General features: G+C 43.7%; 1 protein-coding gene across 5 annotated transcripts in view; it reads left to right on the forward strand.

The window, feature by feature from the left end:
- tmem131l (transmembrane 131 like) overlaps positions 1-21,511 on the forward strand; it is a 92,350-nt gene that overhangs the window by 37,184 nt on the left and 33,655 nt on the right. For all 5 annotated transcript variants that reach the window (XM_035789092.2, XM_035789091.2, XM_035789088.2 and 2 more), the window contains exons 4-7: positions 10,601-10,672; positions 14,150-14,273; positions 14,776-14,892; positions 16,145-16,249. In XM_035789092.2, the coding sequence (XP_035644985.1) occupies positions 10,601-10,672; positions 14,150-14,273; positions 14,776-14,892; positions 16,145-16,249 (418 nt within the window). The remainder of the gene's footprint in view (positions 1-10,600; positions 10,673-14,149; positions 14,274-14,775; positions 14,893-16,144; positions 16,250-21,511) is intronic.

The raw sequence follows: 21,511 nt of genomic DNA on the forward strand, positions 1-21,511 counted from the left end.
TCTTGCGTGGGCGAGCGGTTTGCTCATAACATTGTGAACAAAGTGCCCATGGGGGGGTTATGGTATGGGCAGGCATAAGCTACTGACAATGAACACAATTGTATTTTACTGATGGCAATTTGAATGCACAAAAATACTGGGACACGATTGTGAGGCCCATTTTATTTTTTTTGTTACGGTATCTGATGCATATCTGTATTCCCAGTTATGTGAAATCTATAGATTAGGGCCTAATGAATTTATTTCAATTGACTGATTTCCTCATATGAACTGTAACTCATTAAAAAAAACTATTAAATTGTTGCATGTTGCGTTTATATTTTGGCTCAGTGTACCTATTGAGCAACAGTTTCACACTGTCCATGTGAATGTGTAGATACCCTACTTTTACCTTGGTATCTAAGGAGATGGGTGGTTTTGAGTTACGTAAGAGCCTTGTCTTTTCAAGCACATTTAGTCCATGGTGCATTTGATGTCTGCAAGCTATTTAAGACCCAACTGTTCTCTCCTCAAAACATTCCCATGAATGTCACTTCTTTCTAGTCAAAATGCAGATAATGTGAAAATGGAGACGGCTGATCTTTCTTGGCACGTCGGATGACAGGTGAATTGTTGTAACCTTCAACGCTATGCAAATCCTGCCATGTAAAACATGTCTCAGCAAAGACTGTACGTGTCAGACACCCCCATTGCAGCCATCTATAAGCCTAGATTGTGAGGGATGGAAGCCACAACCCGCTCTGTTTCCTCTTTCATACATGTAGCCTGGGAATACTTTTTTTGTCAGAAAGCTTCAATGTGATTCTGATCAGATCACATTCTGGACATTTTAAAGACGAGTTAACAATGTAGCCTATTTTGTCGTAACGATTGTGTTGTCTAGAATTGACTTGTGTCTTGTTGTCGCTACATCCGTAGCCTACATGTAGCTTGATGTTAATGTAGCTATTGATGTCGCAAGTTAGCTGTGAGAGGGTTAACTTGGGGCAGAATGTAGATTTCATCATTTTGATTTCATCTCTTGGATCTGGCTGGCAAAGTGAATGGCCTTGGGCCTCCTGACTCACTGGGCACTCATCAGTCAGTGTTTTTTTTTTTTTTTTTGAGGGAAGTAGCTCGCACAAGACATGGCCTGCCTCAGTTTGGAGCAGGGTTTCATTTAAGGAACTGTGGCACCGGGCATTTGAGCGGCAACATTTTAATTTACCGGAAATTTCAGAAATGTACCAGACCCATATGCATTGGGTGTGTGACCTGATAAGGCCTTCCACCCACGTTGCTCAGAATGACGACAGGAATCACATTTTAGATTATGGTCATTTATATTAACAGAACATGCAAGTCGAGGATGCAACAATGTCTTACTGAATTCTGACGTGCACTTTGAAGACGTTAGAATAACTCTCCACGTTTCCATTTCCTCAACAAAGACAAGTAACCAACAGCAAAATCACTAGCCTGTCAATCTACTATCCCCCACAGTAGAAAGGTTTACCTATTCTATTGGTCACCTTGTCGAGAAAGAAATACCCTATTCCAAACAGACTCTGGGACAGTTGTGAGATGATATATCCCAAACTAATAGATATTTAGCGCAATCTGACAGATTTTACACTTAAAGGCTCTGTATCTGTATGCTGCCAATTTAATTCCACAAATGTATATTTTGTTTATTTTATTTCACCTTTTATTTAACCAGGTAGGCTAGTTGAGAACAAGTTCTCATTTGCAACTGCGACCTGGCCAACATAAAGCGTAGCAATTCAACACATACAACAGAGTTACACATGAATTAAACAAAACATACAGTCAATAATACAGTAAAACATTTAAAAACAAAAAGTCTATATACAGTGAGTGCAAATGAGGTAAGTTAAGGAAATAAATAGGCCATGGTGGCGAAGTAATTACAATATAGCAATTAAACACTGGAATGGTAGCTCGGCAGAAGATGAATGTGCAGGTAGAGATACTGGGGTGCACAGGAGCTAAATAAATAAATACCTAGTATGGGGATGAGGTAGGTAGATAGATGGGCTGTTTACAGATGGGCTATGTACAGGTGCAGTGATCTGTAAGCTGCTCTGACAGCTGGTGCTTAAAGCTAGTGAGGTAGTTTCCAGCTTCAGAGATTTTTGCAATTCGTTCCAGTCATGGGCAGCAGAGAACTGGAAGGAAAGACGGCCAAAGGAGGAATTGGCTTTGGGGGTGACCAGTGAGATCTATCTGCTGGAGCGCGTGCTTCGAGTGGGTGCTGCTATGGTGAGCTGAGATAAGGCGGGGCTTTACCGAGCAGAGACTTGTAGATAATCTGTAGCCAATTGGGTTTGGCGACGAGTATGAAGCAAGGGCCAACCAACGAGCGCGTACAGGTCGCAATGATGGGTAGTGTATGGAGCTTTGGTGACAAAATGGATGGCACTGTGATAGACTACATCCAGTTTGTTGAGTAGAGTGTTGGAGGCTATTTTATAGATGACATCACCAAAGTCGAGGATCTCGCTCTCTCTCTTTCCAAGCCCTTCATGTACCCAATGCCCTGTGACCACAGCATGAACTTTCTCCCCTTCACCTCTCCCGCCTCCATTCCTATCCCGTTGTCTTTTTATATCTCCACACAGCACACCGCATTGCAGGCCAGCGATGCAGATACCTAGGATGCTATACGCGGCGAAGCTGCCAGTGGACAATGCCTTTCGACTCGTAACCACCCACAAAGTGTCTGTCTGAACTAAATTCAGAACCTCTGCAGGTGGATTACCGTGTTGCGCGTGGGAGACCATTGAAGACATTTTTATTTATAATTTTACCCCCCTTTCTCCCCAATTTCGTGGTATCCAATTGTTAGGAACTACTATCTTATCTTGTCTCATCGCTACAACTCCCGTACGGGCTCGGGAGAGACAGGTCGAAAGCCATGCGTCCTCCGAAAAACAACCCAACCAAGCCGCACTGCTTCTTTAACACAGCGCACATCCAACCCGGAAGCCAGCCACACCAATGTGTCGGAGAAAACACTGTGCACCTGGCGACCTGGTTATAGCGTGCACTGCGTCCGGCCCGCCACAGGAGTCGCTAGTGCGTGATGAGACAAGGATATCCCCACCGGCCAAACCCTCACTAACCCGGACGACGCTAGGCCAATTGTCGCCCCATGGGTCTCCCGGTTGTGGCCGGCTGCGACAGAGCCTGGGTGCGAACCCAGAGTCTGGTGGCACAGCCAGCACTGCGATACACTGCGCCACCCGGGAGGCCGAATAAGACATTTTAACATACAAGTATTTTTAGAACCATGAGTCTGGAGTAGGACTAGGGTTTTATGGCAGAAGATGCATCTTATAATAATATAAACATATGAAGTGCGACAGATTGGATTCTATTGGACAAGTTTAGTTGATACAGCGTCCATTCAAATCCATTTTATCTCATTAGGAGCCTATACTGTAGGCTTCCATCATTAGCAGGGTTGAGGTCAGTTCCATTTCAACTCCAGTCAATTCTGAAAGTAAACCAAATTCCTATTCCAAATGTTCCTCAGTGTATCACCCCACACGAGATATCGCCCAGCACTATGTAACGGATGTGAAACGGCTAGCTTAGTTAGCGGTGCGCGCTAAATAGTGTTTCAATCGGTGACGTCACTTGCTCTGAGACCTTGAAGTAGTAGTTCCCCTTGCCCTACAAGGGCCGCGGCTTTTGTGGAGCGATGGGTAACGATGCTTCGTGGGTGACTGTTGTTGATGTGTGCAGAGGGTCCCTGGTTCGCGCCCGGGTATGGGCGAGGGGACGGTCTAAAGTTATACTGTTACACCTACAGGACGTTGGGCCCAGTGTAGCCTGTTACTCAGTGAGGGACAGTGCAGGACAGCAGAACTGAAAGGACAGCAAGCAGTGCTTCTGGTCTGCTTTATGATGTGAGTCACCTCAACAGGCACCATCAAACAGGACATACAGTTCAACAATCTCTCTGCGGTCCAGAACATTCGCTATGTCTGTACACACTGTACAATCCAATAAGTCCCCAGTAGTAGCCATCCACTGTGCCTCTCTTTCAACTCTGTCTCTCCCGCCCCTCCCGGGGTATGTGAGTCGAGATCCCAGCTGTTGAAAGCTTGGACAGGAAACTGACAATCTGGAACTGATGGAGTGAGGTTGTCCATTCCAAAGTGTGAAAACATGGCTTCAGTGTGTTGATTTGATTGTTATCAGGCAGGGAGGGGTGTGTGTGTGTGTGTGAGGTCTTCTTTCAGCCCAAGTGTTGCGTTTGTGCTCCTTTAGGGAGGTTTCAAAGCGTTTCCCTGTGTGTTCTGGTGATGTTAGTGGGAGTTGCTGTATACTTGGGTCTGTTTTTATAGGTGATGATTGGAGTTTGTTGATGACATTCTTAAAACACAGATCTCCCTTTTCTGACTTCAGCATACTTGAGCATGCTAACTTCATGTATAATTCTGAACCCCGCAATCTACTACACCTACAGTGGCAAGAAAAAGTTTGAACTCTTTCTGCATAAATTGGTCATCAGAAAAGATTTTATCTCATCTGTCACAACGATAGACAGTGTGCTTAAATTAATAACAGATAAATAAAATCATTTTCTTTAAATACATCATTTAAACATTCAGTGTAGATTGGGAAAAGTATGTGAACCTCTAGGCGAATGACTTCTCCAAAAGCTAATTGGAGTCAGGAGTCAGCTAACCTGGAGTCCAATCAATGAGATGAGATTGGAGATGTTGGTTAGAGCCGCCTTGACCTACAAAAAAACACTCCGAAAATGAGTTTGCTAAGAAGCATTGCCTGATGTGAACCGTTCCTTGAACAAAATAGATCTCAGAATACCCAATATTAAGAATTGTTGACTTGAATAAAGCTGGAAAGGGTTACAAAAGCATATCTAAAAGCCTTGATGTTCATCAGTAAGACAAATTGTCTATAAATTGAGAAATTTCAGCACGGTTGCGACTCTCCCTAGGTGTGGGTGTCCTGCAAAGATGACTGCAAGAGCACAGAGCAGAATGCTCACTAAGGTTAAGAAGAATCCTAGTGTCAGCTAAAGACTTACAGAAATCTCTAACATGCCAACATCTTTGTTGACAGGTCTACAAAACGTACTAAACAAGAATGGTGTTCATGGGAGGACACCACGGAAGAAGCCAATGCTGTCCAAAAAAAAACATTGCTGCACGTCTGACGTTTGTAAAACTACGCATGAAGCTCAACTGAAGTTGGGTGATGCAACAGGACAACGACCCAAAACACGGAAGTAAATCAACAACAGAATGGCTTCAACAGAAGAAAATACACCTTCTGGAGTGGCCCAGTCAGAGTCCTGACCTCAATCCAATTGAGATGCTGTGGCATGACTTCAAGAGAACGGTTCACACCAGACCTCCCAAGAATATTGCTGAACTGAATCAGTTTTGTAAAGAGGAATGGTCCAAAATTCCTCCTGACCGTTGTGCAGGTCTGATCCACAACTACAGAAAATGTTTGGTTGAGGTTATTGCTGCCAAAGGAGGGTCAACCAGTTAATAAATTCAAGGATTCACATACTTTCCCCCCCTGCATTGTGAATGTTTACACATTGGGTTCAATAAAGACATGAAAACGTATAATTGTTTGTTATTAGTTTAACCTCTTACCTCCACCCGACACGCAGGCGTCCCATCTAGACATCTGGAAATGCAAATGCGCTACGCTAAATGCTAATAGCACTCGTTAAAACTCAAACGTTCATTAAAACACACATGCAGGGTATTGAATTAAAGCTACACTCGTTGTGAATCCAGCCAACAAGTCAGATTTTTTAAATGCTTTTCGGCGAAAGCATGAGAAGCTATTATCTGATAGCATGCAACACCCCTAAAGACCCGCAGGGGATGTAAACGAAATAATTAGCATAGTCGGCGCTACACAAAATGCAGAAATAAAATATAAAACATTCATTACCTTTGACCATCTTCTTTGTTGGCACTCCTAGATGTCCCATAAACATCACTATTGGGTCTTTTTTCCGATTAAATCGGTCCATATATAGCCTAGATATCGATCTATGAAGACTGTGTGATCAAGGAAAAAAACAGCGTTTTATAACTAAACTTCATTTTTTTTAATTAAAAAAGTCGACGATAAACTTTCACAAAACACTTCGAAATACTTTTGTAATGCAACTTTAGGTATTAGTAAACGTTAATAATCGATCAAATTGATCACGAGGCGATGTATATTCTATAGCTGTACGTCTTGAAATAATGTCCGGGTAAATCTCAACCAAAATATCTGGTCGGAGACCGGAAGAAATGGGCTGCCTCTTGTCCGTTTGACCAAGAAACAAATCCTAGGCAAATGACAAGACTGTTGACATCGTGTGGAAGCTGTAGGTATTGCAACCTCTGCTCCAGGTATTGTGGTTTCTATTCAACAATACATTCAAGTGGCGCATTGATATATTTTCCAGTTTTCAGTGATCAGATTTTCCTGCGCTTTTCGATGAAACGCACGTTCTGTTATAGTCACAGCCGTGATTTAACCAGTTTTATAAACGTCTGAGTGTTTTCTATCCACACATACTAATCATATGCATATACTATATTCCTGGCATGAGTAGCACGGCGCTGAAATGTTCCGAACATTTTAACAGCATGTTCGGAAAAGGTAGGGGGTAGGATCAACAGGTTAAGCAGATTGTTGGACCTAGATGAAAACATTTTGTGACCATTTTATGCAGAAATATATTGAGGTTTCGCACATTTTGTTCTTGCCACTGTATATTGTTAAAGCTAGTTAGGGTCTTCAGGAGCAGTGTTTCGTCTCTGCCGTCAACTCACTGAACAGCTGTGTCAGCCCTCTGTCAACAGGGCCAGATCAGGTTCTCCTCACACACTGCAGCTGCTGGCTCCCTGCAGTGCGGATCCCCGTCACAGTGCTCATTGGAATGGGACATCACACACACATATGGCCACCACAAACAACGCACTGGTCGCAGAAGGGTGGCAGAAATGACCTCGTACTTGCCGTCATATAGTGTGTCATTCAGATAGAAAGCACAAGTTGATTTTTGGTGAGAGAGTAAGGGATAGTGGGCGGGGTGCATGTGTACTAACTGAGTTCCCATTACAATATATTGTAGGCTGTGTCTGGGTTTCTTTTTTAAAATGCTATTTGTGTAACAGAGCCATTTTTAATGCGCAAACCTGACCGTCTTGTCGCAGGTGCCAAGACAATGTAACCCACTCGGTCTCAGGAAGATGGAGTAGGGGGAAGGTGCCCCTAAATGCTGATCTTGGGTCAGTTTAGCATTTTCCCCACTAATGGTTAAGATTAGGCTTGGGGGATGGAAAGCTGATCCTTGATTTGTACCTTGGGTGGAAACTTCATCCTGGAGCCAAGTGGATTTTGCCATGGTCTCAAGACAGTCTAGCCTAGCTGATGTACATGGACTTGTCAATGTACCAGCCCGCTACTTATAGCCTAGGGCCTAGTGTTTCTCAATACTGGTCCTGGTGACCCAACGAGGTGCACATTTTAGTTTTAGCCCTGGCAATAACACAGCACACTAACCCACCTGATTCTACTTATCAACTCATCATCAAGACGTGATAAGTGGAAGCAGGTGTGTGCACCCATTTGGTTTCCCAGTAGGGCTGGGAATTGCCAGGGACCTGTGTTGCAATGCTGGTGTTTCTCATGATTCTATATGTATTGCAAGTTGATACTTTGATTTGATTGCGATTCGTTGTTCCAAACTCTCTTGCTCACTGCTTCAGAGAGATGAGAGATCATAAGAAATTGGCTTTTGATCAGTCATGGAAATAAGTGCTGAAAACAAATTGGCTCCCTATTTAACCTTTTCACATGTACCAACAAACGGGTGTGATCATTCTACAGCGTACGCTCAAACCAGTGTGATTAGAACGTCCGGTTTCGATTGACTTTTTCCCCACAAACACAGTCCATACAAAGTTATGTCCTGAATGTGAACAGTTTTATTTTTGGATGTCATGTTCAGACATTCACAGAAATAGTGACAGCATACACAATCATCTAAACTGGGAAATGTATGCTACATTAGTCCTAGCGCTAACTAAGGGAAGATTTACCTATTTAGAGCACTTTCGGCTGACAGAAACCACAATATGAATTAGCTAATGGCAGTTACTATTTTATAAATTGTCACATCACAGGTGAGCGCAAAGTTGATCGAAATAATTGAGTTAAACACTTTCTAGAAAGTTTGGTCTGAGTTTGGTCTGTTTGCAGTATGCATGCTCAAGGGGGTGTGTCATCTACGATTATCCACTTTCCTTCATTCACTTCTGGAAGTTTACTCGAAAGATAAGTGAACCATTCCTTCACGTCATATCTTTGGTCTGACAGACATTTACGTGACACCCAGAATGCATTGTATAATGTCAACAAACATGGCGCCACACATTGCTGGTAAATAGCTTAGCAGTAGCTCATTATAATCAGTACAACAAAATACCAAGAAAGTATTTTACACACATCCTAGGTGTCCATTACAATCTATGCAATAATCAGAATGCATTATTTGTCACCGGTACTTGAAAACGTGAATAAAACTGTGTATACATGCATACATACATACATACATACATACATACATACATACATACATGCATACATACATACATACATGCATACATACATACATACATACTGTATGCTACAGTAGCAACAACACGATACACAGAAAATAAGGCAATTACTTTGATAGCAACTTACACATGTCCAAAGTTATTATTTGTAAGGAAAACAACAATGCAACAATGTGAGCGGCCAGTCAGAAAATGTACCAGTTTGTGCAAGACTGCAAATGTCTGCATACTTTGTGCAGAAGAAATGGGGAAGGGCTCTTCTCGAAGAGGGAAGCTTGTAGCTTGTCCAGCTAAATTAAGCCTCAAACAACACTGAAATGGGCTACTTCTATTTGAATTAATGAGGAGGCGGTACACACTTCAATTCAAACTGTTAGAAAATAATTGGAAATTGACAAGTTGAAACACAGCCTATAGATAATTAGCAGGCAGCTCGTTTTAACAGTCCTGTTGCGTAACAACACGACATATGGTAAATTTTATATCCCGATGTGTAGCTGTCGATTTATTTTATGCCCCCATCAATTTGGGTCCCCAGGACTAGGATTGGGAAACACTGAGCTAGTTGATGGGCATCCCCATCCATTCCAACAATCAACGTGTCAAATAAACATGTTTATCATCACTAGAACCCAGCCAGGGTATCCATCCCCGTTGTCAAAAGGGCACCGCACATGCAAGTGGTTTTATGTGACCAAGATGAAAGTATCCTTTAGACATTTTAATATCTAATATGCAACAACTAGCACGGGTTGCTAATATGACTAGGATTGTGGCTACTGGGTAGTGAAATAAAGTTTATATGAAATGATTGCTTCCACTGATATAGACTGACGAAAGGTAAGACATGCCTCCATAATATGTATTAATACGTTCAGTTTTCAAACAATTAAGTATATGCATACTGCCTCCAGCTCATTGCAAAGTGGTGTGTGACAGTGATGAAGCCTGCCTTCTGTTGCCAATGTATGCGTTTGCTGTTTGAGATGCTGTAGCCGCAGCTCTCGCGCTGTCTGACCGATTTTTCCGCTCAAAGGCTTTGTATCTGTATCTGTATGCTGTACATGTTTGATATATAAGATGCATAACGGAATATACTTGTACCTGCGGCAATTGTGCAACATTGAAGGCTCCTTGGCAACATTGGATTCACACCTCTGATAGTTTAGAGTTTCTAATATGAAACTGAAGGTGTGTGTGTATGTGTGTGTGTGTGATGTCTGATGTCCGAGGAGCTATTCTTATTGAAGCTCAGAATTAGAAACCACCACCTTCTGTTGTAACGGTGTCACTGGCGATTGACTGTTTTTTTGCTGCGTGCCTCGACGCTCGCTTGCAGTGCAATACAGGGCTGCATGTTCATTACGGCAACGAAAAACTATCTAAAACATTTTGCAACGAAAAAAATAGGTAATTTCTCATTGGACAGTCCAGGCAGTCTCTCCCATTTTTCTTCTATTTGGTGTCCAAACATACAGAAACCAGGCTATTATTTACCTTATTGAAATGAGTAGAATTCCAATCACAAATAGAAGGACCCACATTGGTGTTGATGAAAGCAGGTTTAAGTCCAACTCCCAACACATGCGGCTTGAGTTTTCCAAAGACACTGTAAAGCAGCTCTTTTAATAAAGAACTGTCTTTGTCGTGTTTCAACTTGAGCCCCCCCACCCCCCACCCAATGGGGTGTGAAATGGTTTTGGCAAGCGGGAGACTTCCATTTAAATCCCCCTAATTCATCTGTGACACCCCTCTCTGCCTTTTGTTATATTTTTATGTATATTTGTTTTCACGAGTAGGACGATCAAGTGTCTCAGAGGACTCAAGATTTGGCCACCACTAGATAGGAGAGTCAGCGTTTTGCCAAGTCGCCCGAGCGCTCATTTGTTTCATAGGATACGGTCCCATTGGAACTCCACTGAGTTGATAGGTGTACGTGTACATACATAAATGTGTTCTTCTCTTTGTCTTTCTTTCGCCAGCTCCTCGTTCTATGTGCCGGAGAATGGAAGGCCGCTGCGCTTCCAGCCACCATCGCTGGAGTTTGGGGCACAGTGAGTTTATTTCTCTCACTTCCTGGTTTCATAGAAAACGATTCATAAACATAAGCCAACGTCAAGACATTGATGAATCCCGTGTTTGGAGCTACTATAACCAACCACCTCATTTTAGACGTACACATGGGTGCAAAAGACACCGACTCCAAATCACAATCCGACAGTTATCAGAGTAATGTGGAAATAGCGTCGTATGCCAAAATCAACAAAATATCTGTAACCTTTACCTAACCATGTCTGGATTATGTCACCGGAAGCCCCCATGAAGAATCACATGCATAGAAAATGATGATAAAAAGCAGTAGAAGTGGAGAAGCTCTCTGTATAAAGCAGAGGGGCCTTTTAAACCCAGAGGAAGCCAAAGGAACAGACAGATGACGACCAAATAAGGTCATGAGCAGCTCAGCTCTCTTCCCATAAGCGCGAGACTGAATAAGGGAGAGGGTCAGACCCAAGGGGAAACGTTTAGAACTCTGCTGTTTGCCTCCCCGCTCCCAAAACAATCACCAGAATAGCGAGACTCTTTGTTGTGCTTGGACGGCTGTCCCCACTGCTACTATTTGCAGCTGAAAAAATGTATCCTCTGACATATTTATTCATTCTTTTGAGCCATATTCAAAAAAAAATCCCTCCAAGGTCTGTTTATTTCCCATTTAATTTTGTTTATCTATTGATCCAAGATATGTATTTGTTAATTAGTTCTGTTTCTAAATCTGAGAAATAGCCCATTCCTAACGTTTTAACAAACTAGTAAACACTAGGTCCGACCTAGGATGTATCCTCGTCCATACCTTATTGCTTTGGACAATGGTTGCTATATGACTGACGTGTTTAAACAATGCAATCCTTTGTTTTACAGTGGCATCAAGCAAAGCAGCCATAACACAAGCACACCAGCACAAGGTGTTAAACTCAACCTCATCCTCGCCCACTAGCCTTGCTAGCCAGTCGCTAACTAGGCTATCCCAACAGCCCAGTAATTTCATCAATGGCAATATACCGTGTTTATATGCAACATTAGCACACCCTCCTTTTTCCATTTGCCAGGCAGCACAGAGGGAACCAGGCATGCCCAAACAGACCTTTTGTTGACCGAAGTTGTGTCCAAAATGTCACCCTCTTTCCTATATAGTGCACTACTTTTGACCAGAGCCCAGTGGCACCCTATATAATGCACTACTTTGACCAGAGCCATATGGGCACTCTATTCTCTATATGTAGTGCACTACTGTTGCAGTATTTACTCATCATCCCGTAGTTTAAACATACAACAAACCCCCCTGTCCCTACTACAATGCAGGTCCCCAGTCATGTGATACGAGTGGCTAAGACAGGCAGTAGCTTCGCATAAAGAGGATGGAATTTCTGCTGTCTTTTAACATCAGCGTTGAATTGAGGAAACATCTAGATTATAAAATAGGCAAGGTTAAAACTCCTATCTGTTACTTAATCACGTTAGGAAATGGAGTTTGACCTATCCAATGACTTTACGTTGTACAGTGGCTCTAAAAGTTACTATCAGGTGTATTTATATATTCCTGGCTTATGGTTATGATGACGCTAGCATGAGGAAAGCTTGCACCTGCAGCTATTAAGTTTATCTGCAAACCTCTCCTTTAAGAGGGACACAGGTGACTCCTGCCTTTGTTGCTTTGCCCCCTTTTTTATTACAAACCCATCAAAATAGCGCTAAGCATAGCTCCAAAGGTCACCATAGACCTTTCAATAGCAGGCTGCGCTCGCTTCGTTTTTGTGGTTGATCTGAACTATGTCACGTTTTATCCTTTGATGTCAGCCCCGGAGAAGTGTCAGAGGAGCAAAAGTGACTTCCTCGTTTCTAGGAAGTGCTAACTTGTAGTCAATAAAATGGTGTAGGGTGAAGTTGCCCCTAGATACTGATCTTGAGTCAGATTTGCGTTTCCCCCCCGCTAATGGTTACGGTTAGGATTGGGGGAGGGAAGTGGAAGCGGGACAGATCCTAGATCTGTCCCTAGAGGAAATGTCACTATTAAAGGGACATGTCCAGCTCATGGTCAAGTGTTGGTGCTATGTCAGTGTTGACACAATCGGAAAAACTTTGCATTGAGTCGCACTCTTATGCCCTGAAGTTACTCTATAACTACAGTGCTAACTAGAATGTAATCATGGTAAAACTGCAAATGAGGTAACAATGTCTAAATTGTACTTAAACAAAAGTTAGTTTCATAGTAGTTTAGAAATATTACTTTGTCGATGTCCAATTGCGATAAAGTATTTTACACTGATTAAACAGCATGATCATTACACAGGTGCACCTTGTGCTGGCCACTCTAAAATGTGCAGCATGGTCACACAATGCCACAATGTCTCAAGTTTTGAGGGAGCTTCCAATGACATGCTGACTGCAGGAATGTCCGCTAGAGCTTTTGCCAGATAATTGAATGTTAATTTCTCTACCAACGTCGTTTTAGAGAATTTGGCAGTACGTCCGATTGTCATCACAACCCCTAGACAACATGTATGGCGTTGTGTGGGCGAGCAGTTTGCTGATGTCAACGTTGGTGGTGGTGAGGTTATGGTATGGGCAGGCATAAGCTACAGACAACGAACACAATTGCATTTTATCGATAGCAATTTGAATGCACAGAGATGCCATGACGAGGTCCATTGTCGTGCCATTCATCCCCCGCCATCCCCTCATGTTTCAGCATGATAATCCACGGCCGCATGTCGCAAGAATCTGTACACAATTCCTGGATGCTAAAAATGTCCCAGTTCTTCCATGTTCTGCATACTCACCAGGCATGTCAAGCATGTTTGGGATGCTCTGGATCAACGTGTACGACGTGTTTTCAGTTCCCGCCAATATCCAGCAACTTCGCACAAGAGGATTGGGGCAACATTGCACAGGCCACAATCAACAGCCTGATCAACTCTATGTGAAGGAGATGTGTCACACCAGATATTGACTAGTTTTCTAATCCATGCCCCCCCATTTTTTTATTTTTTTATATATATATATATATATCTTACCTTTTATTTTACTAGGCAAGTCAGTTAAGAACAAATTCTTATTTTCAATGACGGCCTGGGAACAGTGGGTTAACTGCCTGTTCAGGGGCAGAACGACAGATTTTGTACCTTGTCAGCTCGGGGATTTGAACTTGCAACCTTTCGGTTACTAGTCCAATGCTCTAACCACTAGGCTACCCTGCCGCCCCATATATATATATATATATATATATATATATATATAAGGTATCTGTGACCAACAGATGTCTGTATTCCCAGTAATGTGAAATCCATAGATTAGGGCCTAATGAATTCATTTCAATTGACTTATTTCGTTATAGGAACTGTAACGCAGCAAAATCTTTGAGTGTTGCATGTTGCATGTATATTTTTGTTCAGTATAGCTTGATGTTTACTATGCCTGGATAGAACAATGAGAGGTGCTTGTTGTGTCCATCTCTCTCCATCACTATCTCTCTGTAGGCCACTGGGGCTGCCAAGAGCTGAAACCATATACATACACAACCCCAGCCAGGAACTTCCAGTGACACTGCTGTCAATGTTTACATCCAGCAGACATTTTCACATGCCTTCGTTCCACAGAAGGGTGAGTGTGTGTGTGTGTGCCCTCCCTCGGACACTCCCTCCCTCTCTCACCCAACCACACCCCTCTGCATCCAGTTTCTCGCAACAATCTCTGTTTCTTCTCTCCTGTTTCTCTCTCTTTCTCACTCACGCTGTTTTTCCTCTCTTCGTCTACCTCTCACCTCATACACTCACTCACTCACACTGTTTTTTCCTCTCTTTGTCTACCTCTCCACTCCCCCCCCCTTTCTCATGTCAGTCCCTTGGGCCACCAGTACAGCTATTTAAACTCTCAAACTGCCATTGAAACCCACAACATTTCCCTGCTCTGCTTAGAAACTTTCTCCTACCGATTCCATGCTGAAATTAACCCACAAATCATTCTCAGCATGATTCTCATAGAAGTGGTGGAAGTTGTGTGCCTCACCAGCATACTACAGAGTATGAAGCCATGCTAGTATGGACATTGTAACGTAGTCATTGCCTTTTAGTGAACCCTGACCCCGTGTCCGCTCTGCTTTCAGGTAATCCCACCCAGAGGGAAGGCCTCATTTAAACTGGTCTTCCTCCCGACGGAGGAGGGCAACGTAGAAAACTCGTTATTTATAAACACATCGGCCCACGGGGTTCTCTCTTACCAGGTCAGTAGTGATATGAGCATATGATACTACTGCGGTCTACGTCGCAGAAGTCTGCTTATTTACGGCACTACTTTTCACCAGTGCCTGTATGACTGTGGTCAAAAGTAGTGCGCTATGCCTCGCAGTGCTAGCTATGCCGCTAGAGATCCTGGTTCAAGTCCAGGCTCAGTCGCAGCCGGCCGCGACTGGGATACCCATGGGGCGGTGCACAAACGGCCCAGCGTCGTCCGGGTTCGGGGAGGGTTTGGCCACAGGGATGTTCTTGTCCCATCGCGCTCTAGCGACTTCTGTGGCGGGCTGGGCGCAGTGCACGCTGACACGGTCACCAGGTGTACAGTGTTTCCTCCGACACATTGGTGCGGCTGGCTATCGGGTTACGCGGGCATTGTGTGACGAAGCAGTGCAGCATGGCTGGGTTGTGTTTCGGGGGACTCACGGCTCTCGTCCTTCGCATCTCTCGAGTCCGTACAGGAGTTGCAGCAATGAGACAAGACTGAAACTACCACTTGGATACCATGAAATTGGGGAGAAAATGGGGTAAAAGTTAAAAAATAATAATAATAATAATATATATTTTTTAAAGTATTCCTACACTATAGACTAGGGTTCTATTTGGGACTTATGCTCTGACCCACAGCCAGGGATCTGTTTTTAATATGGACTCAAAAAGAACATTGTGTGCTTGGTGGAAGGCATGTTGAAGTTAGTTTTGCAATCGTTTTGAAACACAGGAAGAAATGGCTGTGATGTGATATTTGGCACCTTTGACCCCTGACCTTTTAAAGACGCATCAAAGCAGATGGGTGTTAATAACAGAGTGACATAAATGCCCAAAGCCCTATTAATAGTTAAATCAGCATTCGTTCTTGGCAGGGAGGGAAGGAAGGGTGCCTAGGCCTAAATATATTCTGTTAATCAGTGAAAAGGCACAATTTAGTACACCCAATCATTAAACAACTTAAGTTTCCATTAAATATGGGGATTGTGTTTATTACGATGATTCATTCTCCAGTGTTGTATACATCATGGCCACTATTAGCATAAGCTACATTAGCATGCGACCTTGGATTCATTCACTCCCTTTGATTTAATATTCTGTGGTCTTATCAGTCCCTTTACAATGGCCAAGTAAACAAAACTCTGCTTTTGGATTGCACACTCTTCTGACACATTAGACATCTCTCGAGGTAAAAATAAGTCATTTCTGTCATTATATGAACTGTCCCTTTAACAGTGATGTCCTTTCACCCAGGTTTTTGGTTTGGGCGTCCACCGGGGCTCTTTAAATGGGGTCAATAGGAAGGACAGTGTCCTCATATTCCCCCACATCCAGAGCATCAAGCTAAGCCAAACTCAGGTACGTCCATTCCATTCAACTCAATACACTTGATTTATTGCCCAACAGGCAATTGTTCCTGGACAAGGAAGTCAGCAGACATGTGGCAACAGGATACATATGTTTACCACAGTACTATAAAGACTTGCACACATGCCATAACAACAAGCAAACACATTTACCACAGAAAACTTGCTAGCATGGCCCTCTGCCCTGCTCTGCAGTGTGCAGGCCTTGCTGTATTGTCAGCTGCTGGCTATCAGATGTCAATATTCCCCTCTTTGCCAGTCCCAATACAGAGAGAACCCAACACAGAGGCATAAACACACACTTACATGAGGCGTACGCACACACAAGGTATATACACATTCATGCATGCGCACACATGATCAATCACGTTCATATTTGTGTATACACAATCACACACTTGTGCACACACATACACACACACACACGTGCGCGGAGCATGAAAACAGTCCCATCACACACGCACTCGCACCCACTTTTAAAAACATCAAGGGAAGACGTGAAAGCGACAAGGCTTCTTCGGAGGAGCGTTACCCTCGGCAACAGGAAGCAGGTGGCAGTTACAAAATGTCAGCCTGGCTGCGTTCTCACAATCACTCAGACTTGCTTCTAGTCTTTATTTAAACATGTTTTGCAAGATGGTTGTTTTTGTTATTTCTCAGTATGGTTTACTTAATAAATCAACCACTTATTTTGAACATGCTCTTCTGTTACAACACTGAAGTTTTACAAAACTATTTATGGGCTGCGTCTTAAATACATGCCCCCCTATTGCCTATATAGTGCACAACCTTTGATCAGTGCTCTATATAGAAAATAGGGTTTTGTTGAAATAATGCACTATAAATAGAACAGGGTGCCATTTGGGACAACCATAGTTTCTTCACTGATCTGGATATACTTTTATGCGAGGTAGACAGGTTACTTCCGGCGCCGACAGAGATGGCCGCCTCGCTTCGCGTTCCTAGGAAACTATGCAGTTTTTAGTTTTTTTACGTGTTATTTCTTACATTAGTACCCCAGGTCATCTTAGGTTTCATTACATACAGTCGAGAAGAACTACTGAATATAAGATCAGCGTCAACTCACCATCAGTACAACCAAGAATATGTTTTTCCGCGACGCAGATCCTGTGTTCTGCCTTACAAACAGGACAACGGAATGGATCGCATGGAGCGACCCAAGAAAACGACTCCGAAAAAGAGGGAAACGAGGCGGTCTTCTGGTCAGACTCAGGACACGGGCACATCGCGCACCTCTCCCCAGCATTCTTCTTGCCAATATCCAGTCTCTTGACAACAAGGTTGACGAAATCAGAGCAAGGGTGGCATTCCAGAGGGACATCAGAGACCGCAACGTTCTCTGCTTCGCGGAAACATGGCTCACTGGAGAGACGCTATCCGATGCGGTGCAGCCAACGGGTTTCTCCACGCATCGCGCCGACAGAAACAAACATCTTTCTGGTAAGAAGAGTGGCGGGGGCGTATGCCTCATGACTAACGAGACATGGTGTGATGAAGGAAACATACAGGAACTCAAATCCTTCTGTTCACCTGATTTAGAATTCCTCACAATCAAATGTAGACCGCATTATCTTCCAAGAGAATTCTCTTTGATTATAATCACAGCCGTATATATCCCCCCCCCCAAGCAGACACATCGATGGCTCTGAACAAACTTTATTTAACTCTTTGCAAACTGGAAACCATTTATCCGGAGGCTGCATCCATTGTAGCTGGGGATTTTAACAAAGCTAATCTGAAAACAAGACTCCCTAAATTTTATCAGCATATCGATTGCGCAACCAGGGGTGGTAAAACCTTGGATCATTGTTACTCTAACTTCCGCGACGCATATAAGGCCCTGCCCCGCCCCCCTTTCGGAAAAGCTGACCACGACTCCATTTTGCTGATCCCTGCCTACAGGCAGAAACTAAAACAAGAGGCTCCCACGCTGAGGTCTGTCCAACGCTGGTCAGACCAAGCTGACTCCACACTCCAAGACTGCTTCCATCACGTGGACTGGGACATGTTTCGTATTGCGTCAGATAAAAATATTGACGAATACGCTGATTCGGTGTGCGAGTTCATTAGAACGTGCGTCGAAGATGTCGTTCCCATAGCAACAATAAAAACATTCCCTAACCAGAAACCGTGGATTGATGGCAGCATTCGCGTGAAACTGAAAGAGCGAACCACTGCTTTTAATCAGGGCAAGGTGTCTGGTAATATGTCCGAATATAAACAATGCAGCTATTCCCTCCGCAAGGCTATTAAACAAGCTAAGCGTCAGTACAGAGACAAAGTGGAATCTCAATTCAACGGCTCAGACACAAGAGGCATGTGGCAGGGTCTACAGTCAATCACGGACTACAAGAAGAAACCCAGCCCAGTCACGGACCAGGATGTCTTGCTCCCAGGCAGACTAAATAACTTTTTTGCCCGCTTTGAGGACAATACAGTGCCACTGACACGGCCTGCAACGAAAACATGCGGTCTCTCCTTCACTGCAGCCGAGGTGAGTAAGACATTTAAACGTGTTAACCCTCGCAAGGCTGCAGGCCCAGACGGCATCCCCAGCCGCGCCCTCAGAGCATGCGCAGACCAGCTGGCCGGTGTGTTTACGGACATATTCAATCAATCCCTATACCAGTCTGCTGTTCCCACATGCTTCAAGAGGGCGACCATTGTTCCTGTTCCCAAGAAAGCTAAGGTAACTGAGCTAAACGACTACCGCCCCGTAGCACTCACTTCCGTCATCATGAAGTGCTTTGAGAGACTAGTCAAGGACCATATCACCTCCACCCTACCTGACACCCTAGACCCACTCCAATTTGCTTACCGCCCAAATAGGTCCACAGACGATGCAATCTCAACCACACTGCACACTGCCCTAACCCACCTGGACAAGAGGAATACCTATGTGAGAATGCTGTTCATCGACTACAGCTCGGCATTCAACACCATAGTACCCTCCAAGCTCGTCATCAAGCTCGAGACCCTGGGTCTCGACCCCGCCCTGTGCAACTGGGTACTGGACTTCCTGACGGGCCGCCCCCAGGTGGTGAGGGTAGGCAACAACATCTCCTCCCCGCTGATCCTCAACACGGGGCCCCACAAGGGTGCGTTCTGAGCCCTCTCCTGTACTCCCTGTTCACCCACGACTGCGTGGCCACGCACGCCTCCAACTCAATCATCAAGTTTGCGGACGACACAACAGTGGTAGGCTTGATTACCAACAACGACGAGACGGCCTACAGGGAGGGGGTGAGGGCCCTCGGAGTGTGGTGTCAGGAAAATAACCTCACACTCAACGTCAACAAAACTAAGGAGATGATTGTGGACTTTAGGAAACAGCAGAGGGAACACCCCCCTATGCACATCGATGGAACAGTAGTGGAAAGGGTAGCAAGTTTTAAGTTCCTCGGCATACACATCACAGACAAACTGAATTGGTCCACTCACACTGACAGCGTCGTGAAGAAGGCGCAGCAGCGTCTCTTCAACCTCAGGAGGCTGAAGAAATTCGGCTTGTCACCAAAAGCACTCACAAACTTCTACAGATGCACAATCGAGAGCATCCTGGCGGGCTGTATCACCGCCTGGTACGGCAACTGCTCCGCCCTCAACCGTAAGGCTCTCCAGAGGGTAGTGAGGTCTGCACAACGCATCACCGGGGGCAAACTACCTGCCCTCCAGGACACCTACACCACCCGATGTTACAGGAAGGCCATAAAGATCATCAAGGACATCAACCACCGAACCACTGCCTGTTCACCCCGCTATCATCCAGAAGGCGAGGTCAGTACAGGTGCATCAAAGCTGGGACCGAGAGACTGAAAAACAGCTATCTCAAGGCCATCAGACTGTTAAACAGCCACCACTAACATTGAGTGGCTGCTGCCAACACACTGTCATTGACACTGACCCAACTCCAGCCACTTTAATAATGGGAATTGATGGGAAATGATGTAAATATATCACTAGCCACTTTAAACAATGCTACCTTATATAATGTTACTTACCCTACAGTATTCATCTCATATTCATACGTATTTACTGTACTCTACATCATCGACTGCATCCTTATGTAATACATGTATCACTAGCCACTTTAACTATGCCACTTTGTTTACTTGGTCTACATACTCATCTCATATGTATATACTGTACTCGATACCATCTACTGTATGCTGCTCTGTACCATCACTCATTCATATATCCTTATGTACATATTCTTTATCCCCTTACACTGTGTATGAGACAGTATTTTTGGAATTGTTAGTTAGATTACTTGTTGGTTATCACTGCATTGTCGGAACTAGAAGCACAAGCATTTCGCTACACTCGCATTAACATCTGCTAACCATGTGTATGTGACAAATACAATTTGATTTGATTTGACAGGCTTTGTGAGAGTGAAGTTGTTCCTGTATGGTGTCTGGTTTGTGTTGCTGTAACACGGCCTGTTGAGCTGCTGAACATATGAACAGGTTTAAATATAGACCGAGTTTTGGCAGCCATATTCAAATTTAGTTCCCCCTTCCCTTTATTTCTTTACTCCCTGTCACTTTATTTCTGTCTCACTTTCTATCTTTATCTCTCTCTCACTCACTCACTCACTCACTCACTCACTCACTCACTCACTCACCAAGTCATTGGACGAGGTTACTGTTATTTCACAGTGTGTACTGGAGCTTTGAGCTCACCACCACTTTTGATATTAAATAACGCACTACGCACCAATCCAAATACACTGTCATGTATGACTACTGTCACCAAAGTATAAGGTCTTGACTTGTGTCAAAGAGATCTGCCTTGTAGTTGGGATAACCTATAGGTCATGTTGATAAATCAATCAATCAGTTTTGAATTCATAAAGCCCTTCGTAAATCAATAGTTGTCACAAAAGACTTTACAGTAAATAACCCGGTCTAGAACCACAAAGGTCATAGGGTTCAATGACTCGGGGCAATAATGCTGGTCATGTACACCGCCTTTCAAAAGGTTGGGGTCAATTAGAAACGTCATTGTTTTTGAAAGACAAGCTCATTTCTGTCCATTAAAATAACACAAAATTCATCATAAATACATTGTAGACATTGTTAATGTTGTAAACGACTAGTGTAGCTGGAAACGGCTGATTTTAAAAGAATTTAAAAAAAAAACATTTTAATCATTTTTAATGAAATAACTTCATAAGCGTACAGAGGCTCATTATCGGCATCTATCACTCCTGTGTTCCAATGGAAGTTGT

The sequence above is a fragment of the Oncorhynchus keta genome, chromosome 16 (genome assembly GCF_023373465.1).
Source record: "Oncorhynchus keta strain PuntledgeMale-10-30-2019 chromosome 16, Oket_V2, whole genome shotgun sequence".
NCBI lineage: Eukaryota > Metazoa > Chordata > Actinopteri > Salmoniformes > Salmonidae > Oncorhynchus > Oncorhynchus keta.